We start from the raw sequence: 13,621 nt of genomic DNA, 5'->3' as shown, positions 1-13,621 counted from the left end.
CCCTTGATGTGAAAGAGCCCTTACACCTTGGCATTTCTACTTTACATGACAATCAAGACCAGTCCAAAAATTTAACGTAGCCTCTTAGTATCATTGGTAGGCAATAATTTGAAAGACCCAAGGCACTGAGATAGGATACTACCTGCCCATCTAAGCTTTTGGGATTTGCTGGAGATTAGCTCCTCATCATTCCCCCAGCTTTTACCCACTGGCATTCATCTCCCTCAGTGAGCTCTCCAGGCACACCCTACAACACTCAAGCTAATTCTCTTCTCCACAAAAACCTCACAGGAGTCATTACGTGAGACAACCTCAGAGACTACAGCCCCTCAGAGGAACAGCACAGCCAGCAATTCCCAAATCAAAAGTATTACATTTTACAAGTGGAGTCACAAGCCCTACCAACTCAGTTGTTAGAGAGAAACCATAAACCAAAGACCAGTGAAGCGGGTCAGAAATCGAGATGCAGGAAAGGCTGTTTTAGGCAATTATATAATTAGTGGTCACTTCCAGACAAGAATAAAGTCCCACTTACCACTTAAGTCTTCTCACCAATCATCTGCTCAGTAGCTGTAAAGCTCATGGAATTGCAGTACAGTGGGTTTTGAAGTTGACAACATAAATGAGACTATCTGATGTGTACTTGGTAAAGAGAAGTAGCTGAAATACTTAGCAGCAGTTCCTATGAGAACTTGAAAGCCCTGTTATGCTCTGGGTTCAGTATGCAGGCTACCCCCAACCCATAAAAAAAGAAACGATAGTACTTTATTAAAATACTAAATTTTATTTTTTTTCCACGTACATTTAGTCTCCCCACCATTTCCATTTGTCTGACCACCACCATGCCTTATCAAAACATTCCATACATACTTAAAATGAAGCTGAGGGTGGAGTCCCGTCTTTAAAAACTAAACAGGCATTTTGGACAACACATTCTTGGCAAGGTAATCTGGATGACATTTATCAGACACGGTAGGGAAAACTCTTTCAGCATTTGTAAAAAGGACAGCCAAATAATGGTTACAGAAGTAAGACTGCAGATTTTAATGAACTGTTTAAACTGTTTTCTTTTCTTACAGAGTCTGTCTCCACTGCCAGAGAGCTTGAATGACCTGGAAGTGTACACAAAAAGTTAGAAATTGAAATCCATTCTCCTAATTATTTTCAGTTTACTACTGTCACTTCACAAAGTTATTGACATTAAATTACAACAAAAAATGCATTCCTTTCAAAGGAAAATCCAGTCAAAAGCAAGACCTTAGGTCCTTCTGCTAGAAGACTGTTATTCACTGTAAGTCACATCAGTAAGAATTCAGTGAAGGTAAGTGAGAGGATGGGTGTGGACCAGCTAGGCAAATATTGGCTGAACTCTGCCTACCCCAGCTAATGTCAGACCAACTCCAGTAGCTAAGGCTAACTGCCTTTAAACATTCTTTCAAGAACCTATCAATTTGTCTATCAGACAAGTTTACTCTGAACCACTGAAGGAAGCAGGAAAGCATAAGGAATTCTGTCACTGGAAGAAAGTTTTAACTTACAGGAATTTTGATAGGGAAACTTAAGACACATTTTAGACTCGGTATATGCTGGGTAATAACTAATACAGAAACTTGCTTCCTGATACCACCTTTTGGCTTGCCCTCTCACAAGAGGTCAGTTGACTTTGGGCGAAAATGTTGCAAGAAAGCCATAATCTCAATCACAAAACAGTTCCCCCTCACAGACACCGTCCCCAACAAAAGGCTGAACAGCAGACTGGCCTAGGTGGCCAAATTCAGCAGCAAGGAAAACCACAGCTCATTTCCTTAGCCAATATGGTGCCAAAAGGAAAATTCTGTGGGTTTAGTAAGCAAGAGATAATTTACCAACCATATAAAAGCTGGAAAAATGTAATAAAATATTAGCTTTCCCATCTTAGCCAACTAAACCCTTAAAACTGTTCCCATTTATTTAATTTGAAGTATTGTTTGTGGTTTGTAACCCTTTGAAATAGTCCAAAGCTTGTAAAGATTAAGAAGTGGAAAAGAATCCCTAAGTCAGGTTATAAAAGTTTTTGGACTCTATAAAGTTCCAATAAATTCAGTTACCTTCTGGTCCTCCGTCCTGAAGCAATTCTTAACATAGTTGGCAAATTTGGGTTCCAGCTTAGGAAGGGTAGAACCCTATTTTGAAAAAAGCAGGCTTTAGTGTATGCAGGTCATTTAATGATTCCAACAAATAACTTAGGAAGCTTAAATCCTTTGCAATACGTGTGGAATTCTACTGCACTCACCTTGCAACATCCCAAAGCAATCTGCTTTTAAACCACTTCGAAGTTTGCTTGTCTACAGTACCCAGGTATTTCTCACAGGAGTGCCTAGAACTAAATCCACATTTGTGGATTCTTCCTACAGCATGCCACTGGAGACGTTACTATCCTTCACAGGCAGGGTTTTGACTTCAGCTCTCTAAGGCAAAAAAATCAACTAATGTCCCACCTATCCCCTTAAGGCTCATCCTAATACATCAGTTCTATGAACTTGAAGAACTGTTCTAGGGATGTTTGCTTGTTATCTCTGAAATTGTCTTTGTACATGCTCAGACATACAAAGCAGATTCAGTAATTCATGCATCTAGGTTTATCTTCAGATCTTCCATCTCTGGACAAAATAATACAGCACACTATTTGGAGACATCAATTTACTTTCATGTGCCCCATAAGTAATATTTTTCCCGTTTTTCAGGTACATCAGTTGAAATACACCTAGCCAATTATGGTAGCACACTTAGCTGCTACTCAGCACACTGCAGAAGACAGCAATTTTATATTCAAAGGAAACAAAGCTACACTAGGAATATCTGAAACTGAATACCACAACCAAAAAAACTTGGATTTGGACAGTGTCTTATTCCTGGATTCTGTCAAGTAATGATGCTTTTCTATTAGCTTGTTGACATCTACTTACTACATAATACAGCAGTTCCACCCTAGTTAATTTAATAAAGAAATAAAGTGATTTTTTTAAGGCTGCTAACTTGCTGGCTGTCAGCTAGAAGTGCTATTGTATATGGCAACGCACAATGCTCTAGCCCCATCTTGGAAAACATTAAATTAAGCAGCTGCTATTGCTTCTACATGTTTGTGCTTCCACAGCATTTCCCAGTAAAAACTCTCCAGCAACAGAAAGTATATTCTAAATCTACTTGCCAGTTATCTGGTCTGCATGCTTCCCTCCATAGGGACATCTGTCTACTGCGAGCAGCTCAGCCACTTCTGCTTACACTGCAGAAATAACACTAATCGTGGCTCCTCTGAGTCACGCAAAAACACCCATCCACTAGATCCAAGAGGTTAGTTTGACCTAGCAGAATCATACTATCCATCACTGTCAGGTTCACAGTTTAGGGATATGCATTTTGACTCTGATCACAATCCATCATTGCTCCCTCTACATCCACTCTATATTGAAACACTGTTTTATTTTGCATTACTGGGACAAAACTGCCTCAAAACAAAGAATCTAAACAGAAGATAATCCTAATTCTTTAGATGAGTTGATTGCTAGGTAAGGGGGAAAAGTTTATCATCTCAAACCAAACAAAAAAAAAAAAAAAGAAAAACCGGAGTTCTTCATAGCACTGACATCAGTGCAGGCTTTAGCCAAAAATAAGTCTCCAATAAAGAATCTGGTTCAGTCACAAATGAGCCTATGATCCATAAGCACATTCCTGAGCCAGTGAAGTAAAACCAGAACTCAGTATGTCTAGATGCCAGGCCCCTGCTACCACCTATTCTGCAGTACACATGTATTGAACTGCACCCTTAGCAAGCACAGATTTCCAACCTTGGCAAAGGCAGAAATAATTGCTATTACCTGCTACACTTTTATTCAGCCAGCCTGTAACTAAAATACAGTTTTCTTTTTTACACTTAAATAGCAGTTAAGAATTCTCATTTGCATAACTGAAGTGCTTGTCAAAGCTGATGGCAACTAAAAGCCACGACTGCCCTGTGACCTTCAAAAGATGAAACATCCGTTGAGGGGAGACTCAATAACATCAGATCTCCAGTTCAGAAAGCAAATGCTTTCAGGTCTTCATTGATTCACTAATGCATATCACAAGCAGCTGTCTCCCCCTTCTGGAAGTTATAAAGCCTTACAAGCATCTGGCTATCTAAGTTGGATACTGCTTTAAAACCAAGCAATTCCAAGCACATGAAAAACTCTGCTTTGTTCTAGTTGACTAAAATAAATGTGTACAGTAGTCAAGACACCTTTAGAATAAGTATCACCCAAAGTTTGTTGCTTTCTTTATTGTTCGGGGGTTTTTTGTTGGTTTTTTTTGAAAAATTTTAACTGAGAGTTCACTAAAAAGTACCAAATTACAAACACTACTACTGGAAAAATACAGAAACAAAGTAGGTGGTTTTGTTTCTCAGGAGTAGAGGCTTCTTTTTGTCCCAAATGAGTTTTCATTTCTCTGAGCTTCAACATCATCTGATAACAGCTCAGCAGTGACATGTAACCATTTCTTAAAAACAACAAATTCTTCTGGCCCATGGAAGTATGAAAATAAGGCTGACAAACCTGAATTTTCCAAAAACTCACCTTATCTACGGACGCTTGCATTTTTGCTTTAATCTCCTCTAACGACAGAGGGACTTTTGGTGTTTTTGGAGTTAGAGATTTATCCTTCTTGGAATCTGGAGTCTGAAAAATATAATTTCATTAGCAACTTGCACACACATAAAGCTGCTTAGTATACAAGATCAAGTTTTCTAAAAACAAGAATGTTAAAACCTACTGTAGAATTTATATGGAATGAAAGAACTAGCTATCACACAAATACTTTAGATAGTTTTCAAAAAGTCACAGAAGTTAAATTTGTGCTTCCAACACATTCCTCAAAGACAGGGAGAAGAACAGTGTTCAAGCTTGGGAGTCACTGCAGTTAGCACAGGTAATATCTTATGCTTCTGGGCAGATGCCTCCACAGCTCCCAACAGAAATTAAACTGAAAATCGCCCAAATGGTCAGTGATACAGTTTACTCCATAACTGCAGCCAGATTAGCTCATGCTTTAAAAGGCACACATCTGCACTGCTTTTCAGATGCTATCCTGCCATCCATCCATCCCACACTAACTTCTGTATCATCCTTCCCTGCACGCACATTCAAGTACATGCAGCAAGGAAAAACCTGCATAAGGAAGCTTGAAAACTGCAAAGCAACTGAACAAGAGAACATTCTCAATTGGACCAGTTAAGTGAGACGCTCTTGTCAGCAGCAGCCTCCCATCATACTGCAGTGGCAACACAGGTGGCGCTCATCCTCTTTTACAAGCAGCTACACAAAAATACAGACTTGTATTTTAAACCATGGGAACACCAATAGTCAGAAGAGAAAGCACATCTGATTTCAAAACTTGGCTGTTATAGTTACATATTGATCGCTAAGGAGTTTCACAGGGGAACATGAAGCAATGAACCATATCCCCAGCATGCTTCATAGTAAGATTCAAAAACCTAACTTAATTGTTAGTACATTATTTAATGTCACTGTTAGGCAAGAAAACTAGCTTCCACACTAGAACAAACATTTCTTTTACTCATTTGTCTTCACTCACTTTTGATTTAGATGCTGGTGTGGACGGCTTAGAGTCTTTTCCATTTTGCTTTGCTTTCTGCATATTTTTTCCTGAAGCCTCACGGACAGGCTGAAAAAGAAAGCACTTAAGTTCATCTGCTATGAAAAACTGCTAGTAAATGTTGATCTCGTTAACTTAATACTCAAGACGTACTAACAAATACATAGTATTTAACATCAAGCAGAAAAGCATTCTCACTGCCCATGCAACATGATCAGCGTCCATTATTTAAGCAAAAAGCATGTATGTTACAGAACTCAAATGATAAACCATTGGTGCAGCACATGTAACATAACCAAGATCAAGGTTTTTTTTTTTTATGATGCCATATAACTATGTGGGACCGCCACTACATTTTCCTTATATTACATCTTTCCTTATATATTACAATGCAGACATTTGGGGGCAGATATTGCATAGGACTAATTTTAGATGGCACTGCAATTCCAAGATCTGACTCACTGCTACTTGGTTTTCGTAACACAACCATTACCTCTCGTTTGGCATTTCATACAGAAATACCATCTGGTATGTGCATGGGCAACACCACATGTGTATTTAAGAACTGAGTTCTAGTATTGCTATATCAATCAAGGGACCATTTTGTTCAGCCACACTGGATTTTATTACATGGCAGGAAACCTGCAGTTCAGATCATCTTTACTCGGCCTCAAACTAGGTGTACTATCACCTACAGAAATTCATTAGGGCATACAGAGAAGTGAAACATTAAAGTTTTTGCTTCTAAACAGCAGATATGTAAACATAAGTTCAAGCCAGAGTACACAAGCTCAAAAAAATGACTGCCTTCTACCTCTGCAGCTGCAGAGTCATCCTACAGTTTATCTTGCCACCAGATGGCACTCAAGGGCTGATGTACTTTCCCATTCAAGCACTTGGCTACCCCAAGTGAACCCTTCCTATGGGCTCACACGTTTAGATCCTTTTTTTAATCAAAAGTTAGGTTACTATGAAGACCTTTTTCACAGCACGCAGGACTAACAGAAATGGCAAAGCACAACCCACATCTGCGAGCAGGGTTTTGTTTGCTGCCCAACAGCCATACACAAAATCGTATCAGTCTGACGACTGCACATGTGCATATGCATGCTGTTAAGAACCCAGCCACCCCTCTGCAGTAAAGAAAATAAACCATGGATTGGATGCACACTCACCCTGAAGTGTTCTAATGCCCTATTACAATTTCTTTATACAGACTAAGCTAAATCAAAGGCACCCCACCCACACATTCCAAATGGCTCATTCATTTAAGGGACTATCTGCCTGATGTGCCAGAAAATGGCACAAAAGGAGAAGACACTTCAATTAGCCCCTGCATTACAATAAACGCAGAGTTCAAACCTAAACAGCTGTCTCACTTACGCAAACACAGCTTCCCCCCACACTTCTGCGATGGCTCATTCATTTAAGGGACTATCTGCCTGATCACTGTCCTCCCTTGTATCGATATCTAGTCCATTATAAATCAGAAAATGGCACAAAAGGAGAGGACACTTCAATTAGCCTCTGCATTACAATAAATGCAGAGTTCAAACCTAAACAGCTGTCTCACACAAACACAGCTTCCCCCCACACTTCTGCTTTAGGGATCTTCATATGAATCTTTAAAGATTACTCAAAATCAGGACAATTAATTAACACCTATTTATAAGTTCAGAGGTGTTAGCACTTGCTCCCTCTGAATAAACTTAGCTGCAGATATTAAGTCCATCTGGTGTTATCAATCCCTTCCTCTCAAGTTCATTACACAGGCTGTTTTTTAATCCTTCATGAGTGAAGAGGGTCACAATGTGTGTGTATATATATATATATGGGACTTACTTTCTTCATCGGTGTTTTCAGTTCTTCCTCATCATCCTCCAGGTCATCCTCATCACTACAATTAGAAGGGTAGTCACACACCATAACTCAAGATTCATACTCAAAACTTTTAACCATATTAGGAATTAGTCTTAATGTTTTATTCATGATTGAAGCAAGCAATCTTCCCAAGTCCACCTTATACCTCAATGCACACCAAGGTGTTAGGCCAAACACTCTACTTAATACCATTAAAGCAGTTAAATGCATTCCCTTCTGCTTTAATACTGAAGGCATGTATCTTAAGACTTCCACTACTATCAATAAAGAAATTCTACATTTATTACAAGTTAATGATTTGCATGAAACTACGTTTTATAACCCAGTATGACATATCTGAATAACACTAATTTAGATTGCATCGTGAAGATAAACTTGAGGTATTGCTGCTTTTTTGTAGCCAAGCTAAAAGAGTAGCTTGCTCACATAACATCCAGTTATGTCACACAATTCATATTCTGAGTTAACCCTGTATTTCAAAATACATCAAAACCGGAATACATACTCATCATCGTCGTCCTCATCTTCATCATCATCCTCATCATCTTCTGATAATTTTGCTTTTTTCTTAAAAAAGATCAAGTACAGTAAGTGTCAATACCATTTTGTTTTAATAAACAGCAACCCCTATCCAAAACAATTTGTGGCATGATTACAGGACTACCTTCCATTAGTTTAGCTAAAAATCAACAAGTTAGAGCTGCCAAGTCAAAAAAGCTATTGACAAATTTACAACATGCTCTGAGCATACGAACCTTTCCTTCTACATGACAAGAAGAGCTTCAGTCAGCATTTAAACTCTTTGCAGTACACTGATGTTTACATTAGAATCTGCACATGCTCAGTTACTGTAGTGGACAAAACTTCCACATAAAAGTAGCCTTCCTATTAGCCCCTCCAGCAAAGGTTTGGAGACTATCTGTACTTAACTGCACTTCTGTAATTTAGTACTTATTAAGACCCAAGTACAAAATAATCCTTCCCCACAGACATCAACAGACAACATATTTAGTAAATCACAGCAAGCCATCTAACTGCTTACTCCTAGAGGCAGTGTTAAACACCAAATCAAAAGAAAATTCATGCAGATGAGCTGGTTGTAAGTGTATTTACCTGTGGTGTTTTAGCTCCTCCTCCACTTGCTGGTCTCTTTGTTGAAGTGTTCACAATTTTTGTATCATCTTCCTCGTCGTCCGATTCTGGTTCTTCCTCTAATGCTGAAAAAGCCATGGTAATGTGTAAAAACCCCACCTCATGTTAACAGTAGTTAGAACAGGACTGCTAGTAAGAAACAAACGGAAGAGTATCATCCACAACAGGCATGGTCTTAGTGAGATGCAGAATTGATAGGAGGAAGCTTCCTACCAGCAACCTACCCACTGAGAGCAGTAACTTTTCCAGCTGACTGTATGCAGTCACTGAAACTACAATGAAACCCAAAATGGGCAAAAACCAACCATACACTGCCCGTAATGTTCCTCACAGAAAAGAAGCCATATAAAGTCAAGAATGTAATTTTCTCCATTTCTAAGACACATTTAAGAGATTTCTGGAGGGAAAAATCGGCTTCAAAGACAATTTAGACAGGAGAAGGCTAGTCCTGGCTTAGTAATTTTTAATACAAACAAAACTATTTGCAGTCTTCTCACTCTCAACTGATAAGCAGAAAGCTCATAGTTTTCTGCTGTGAGACACCAACACCAGGAACCTAACACCCATTTTTAAGGAGAGACATTAGAACTCAAATTGCAAGGCTGACAAACTCCCGTTATCCATACAAAACAAGAGGCAAGAAAAGGTATGCAAGCATTTCTCTGAACTCCTCTGTCCTACAGTTACCTCGTGCTTCTGAGGACAGTGAATTAAAGAGTCAGAGGGCCAGTATTAGCGACAGTACTGCTTGAGATGCCAGACACATCACTCAAGTTCCGTTGGTGCTGACAGCCAGCAAGATCACGGATTAGTAACCAGAGTAACACGTACCTACGAGATGTTGACCACTGACGTAAACAGGCCCCGAACCACATTTCAACCTCAAGACCACCGGTGGTGTGATCTCAAAGCCACCTAATGAAACCTTAAGAAAAAAGCATTGTTATTTAGTCTAATATTAAAGGCAAAGCATGCGCAACAGACAATTCACTCAAATGAAACCAAGAGCACCAACATCTGCAGACTCCAGAGCTAACACAGTTACTCCAGGTTTCCACCCAACAGAATATTCCAGAAGCGTTTTGTCAATTCAGGGCCAATACACCACAACAGGTTTTACTACACTTGCATTGCTTATCATAATTAAGGCACACTTTTCAAAGCCAGACCAATCCACTCTTCTTTCTACTCATCTTGGCAGCAATGCCAATTTGAACATTATCCATCACACCTGCCCTAGCATTGTGCAGTTCCACTTCTACATCAGCAACACTGATTCAAATTACATTCCAGATGGCAGGAATGAGAAGTAGGGTGCCCTTAAACCAAGAAAGGGTAGCACTTGTGTTGAGAATCCCTCAAGGAGCCTGGTACCTGTAGAAAAACTAGATTTTTCTCATCCCAGGCTCAAAGAAAGCAATGCAGCTGCTTGCAAACACATACTTTTCTATACATAGAGATGACAAGTATCATTACTATTTTTAAAAAAATATAGTTTGAACAAAAGTACCATCTCCAGGTGACTGGAGTAAGTCTACTAGGCACAAAAAAAATTCACATTTAGCTTGTATTTACCACACATGCCACAACTGACACTCATCTGAACCCACTGACCACTGTGCAGTTTGACTAAAACTCAGTCAACCGAAACCTTTTCTAACTTGTCTTTCTCACCTAAGACCCAATTTATAGTAGATTTTTCCAAGTTCCTGTACTTACCGTAGGCTGCACTGACATTTTCAGAGATGCCAGTACTACTTTAATGGGGTTGCCTTCATAGTCCAACGCTTCTGCTTCTACAACGTGTAAGTCGTCTTTGGCTCCAGCCCCTAAAGTAACCTGTGAAGTAAAGAACAGTGCACATTCTGAGATTCTTCCCAAATATGCTGAAGTCTTTTAAACTCCATCCACTGCTCTGGATCTGTTAAGTCAAATGCGTTGAAGTACAAACACATGCCTAGAGGAAGGCAAGCAACTGCTATCCCTACTCCAGAGTCTCAGCCTTTATCCTTTCCCTTCCTGCCATGTTTCATCTGCGAGCTGCTTAACTGTCACTTGCACTACACGCTTTTTGCTTAAGTGACATTCAATGAGGAGTTAAACCTTAACAACTGCTCAGTTCAGTACTGTCACTTATGCATGTGCCTTCTGCGTTAATTCACCAAGGACTGAGAGCTGCTGTCCCAGAGCATTTCAAAACTCAAGTGCCTGGATTCCTCATACTCAGTACAAGTCTGACGCCTCTGAAGATTCAAAAATCATAGCTGCAGGGAGGCAAATGAGTGACAAGACATGGGACAGGCCTGAAATTCCAGTTCTCTGAACCTCTGGCATCTGAGTCAGGATTACATGCACGAGATGTGAAAACCAAGAATCCCTTGAAGCACTGCAATTGTTCCTGAGACAAGTGAACAAGGCTGTTTTCTTTCCCAATGCCCATGAAAAGAAAAGTTTTCCAACCTCCATGGAAGATGCGAGTGTAAACAGTTCAGGCAGAGGCATCCAACTCAAATTTCCATTCTGCAAGAGCTGAGCTTTAGGCAGGCTATAATGATCCAGGCTAGATATATCCAACTGAAGGCTAAGAAATAAATAGGATACAGGGTTCACTACTCCTGGCACGTTTTGTTACTGTGAATTTAAAGAAGTGAAATTGCTCCTCTCACCTCACCTCTCAAATGGGGTAGCAACAACTCTGAATCGTTCAGCTGCTGGCCTACCAGGCCAAGAATCAAAGAGCGTGCCCTCCACGCCAGTTACTCCTGTCATCTGCACCAGCTCAAGCAATACTGCGGCACTTACTATTCATTTATTTACTGAGTGCCTGGCAAGTATCCATTTGCTTTAATTTCCAAGGAAGACATGCACACTGAAGGAATGCACACTGGCAATAAATAGGTAATGAAGCAGTGACCATCTCTCTTTATCCTCTCAGCTGTCACCAGTCAGGCATCTACAGAAACTCTCATGGCACTTCCTACCCCTACATCTGTCAGTCTTCCTCTCAGTTTTATCCTTTTTTTTCCTCCACCTCTTTCTGTACCTCATACCCAAGCCCATTCCTACATCTGTATCTTAACTGACACGTGTCAATCTGTATACACTGAGTCTTTCATCAGGTGCACAGATCAGTCACCAGGTACTTGCTACCACCACAGTCTATCTTCCATCAACTCCTTCCTCCTCTTGCCAAGGCATTTTCTGTTTGTAGCTACATCCAAGATCTTCCAAGCCTCTTAGTCATTTGCAGCTTGTCATTTGTTATTTCAACCCCCATTTCTCATGTATTTCATCTTTTGTCTTTAAAGAGATAGGCAACCCTAAAAACGAAGTACTGGTACACATCCAGTCTGCTTCATCCCCCAGGAAGAGTGCACAGCATCAGAAGAGATGCTGTAGGTAAATTTCCAAAACCAGGATCTTTGGATAAAGCCATACAACTGAAGTATCACTCAGTGACTACTTCCACCTGCATGACAAACATTCCGATATGAGAAATATCTGCATGAACTTGCCCTATACATACTTTACTGTTACACTCTTCCCTCAGAAGAAATCCTAATTAAGAACAAATTAGTCATTGTCAAGTCCAAGCTGTAATTTTCATAAAATGCAAGGACTGAAGACACATGATTCACAAAACCGTGATGCCTACATTAAAGTGTTTAAGTATCACCATGAATAAGTTTGGGGAGCATTATTATGCAAGTCTCCTGCAGGACGCACTTCTGCTGTAGGAAATAATCCACAATTATAGGAAGTATATCACAATTATAAAACTCTTTGTTTCCAGGTGTCACCAAGGTATCTCTTTGTATTTAAATAAGCACAGTAATAAACCATAAAGAGATGCTACAACTCTTCAGTTCCCTTCCTGGGAAGTTGTGGCATATTATCTCTGCTAACCAAAAGTAACATGCTCAGCCCAGAACAAAAGCCTTCACATACTGTGTCTTGCTGTGGCAGCAGAAAGATCTAAGGACACATCTAAGTACTCTCAGTGTACAGATCCAGATTTCCAGGAGCATCCTGCTCAGTAAAAACTGTTAGATGAGTTATCTGAATGAAAGACATCATTTCCCAGTTACAGCCTTGGAGTGGGCAACAGTAAGAACAATACATCAAAACACAACCCCCTGCCCCCATTTAGATTTAGTTATTAGCTGCTTAGGGGGAAAAAAAGCACTGAAATTATGTTTGGGGAATATACAGAAAAGCTTTCCAAAATAAACTTTCTAATAAAGTCTATGTCCATGCATGATTCTTATAAGTCTATCCTCCCTTGTGCTCTTGTAGCATCTGAACTATTGCATTAGAGATGTCAGGATGTATATTCTGGCCTTTAACTCTATTTAGTATATATTTATTAACCTACTGCGAATTCATTTTTAAACTTTTCCAGACTTGTATTGCTTGTTGTAAACAAAAAAACATCAGTGGACATTTTAAGCTTTTTTTTTTCAAAACAGCAAATATACTTTAAGTGACGTGGTATGCTCCACTCACAGGAAGAGCTATATAGCAGATTCATATAAAAACACTTACCACTAAAAGAAACAAGTTTAAGGAGATAAATGAACGTTGAAAAAAACTCACTTCTCACAGCATCGCATGCCACTACTTAAAAAAAAAAAACCTAAAACCCAAGCAATACTTGCCGTTCTCAGGGACAACTGATGCTCATTTTCTTCATCATCTACTTTGAACTGATACTCCTTATCTGCTTTAAGCTCGCAGCCTGCGAAGAGACCATTCAATTATCAGCACACTGTTTTACTGAGACGCAGTTATTTGCTAACCGCTGGTTATTTCACAGCTTGCTGCTTCCAGGCTCTGTTCTTGCACGGAAACCCAACGGCACGCGAGAGACACGTGGAGTGGGGAAAACCCCAGGCGAGAGCGCGGCCTACTGCCGCCCGCGCGGCTCCTGCTCCTTCCGAGCCCATCCGCCGCCCCCGCG

At 40.0% G+C, this 13,621-nt stretch overlaps 1 protein-coding gene across 1 annotated transcript; it reads right to left on the bottom strand.

The window, feature by feature from the left end:
* Positions 1-799: 799 nt before the first annotated feature.
* NPM1 (nucleophosmin 1) lies at positions 800-13,415 on the bottom strand (the record flags this gene model as incomplete). Its single annotated transcript, XM_009649627.2, has 10 exons — positions 800-1,112; positions 2,088-2,162; positions 4,590-4,691; positions 5,608-5,697; positions 7,471-7,525; positions 8,015-8,076; positions 8,623-8,726; positions 9,493-9,586; positions 10,381-10,500; positions 13,320-13,415. Coding segments are annotated over 10 exons (837 nt in total), but the record flags the coding sequence as incomplete, so codon positions are not given.
* Positions 13,416-13,621: the final 206 nt, after the last annotated feature.

This window comes from Egretta garzetta, unplaced genomic scaffold (assembly GCF_000687185.1).
Source record: "Egretta garzetta isolate BGI_Z169 unplaced genomic scaffold, ASM68718v1 scaffold60, whole genome shotgun sequence".
NCBI lineage: Eukaryota > Metazoa > Chordata > Aves > Pelecaniformes > Ardeidae > Egretta > Egretta garzetta.
The sequence above is the reverse complement of the archived record's forward strand: the minus strand, read 5'-3'. Positions and strand labels throughout refer to the sequence as shown.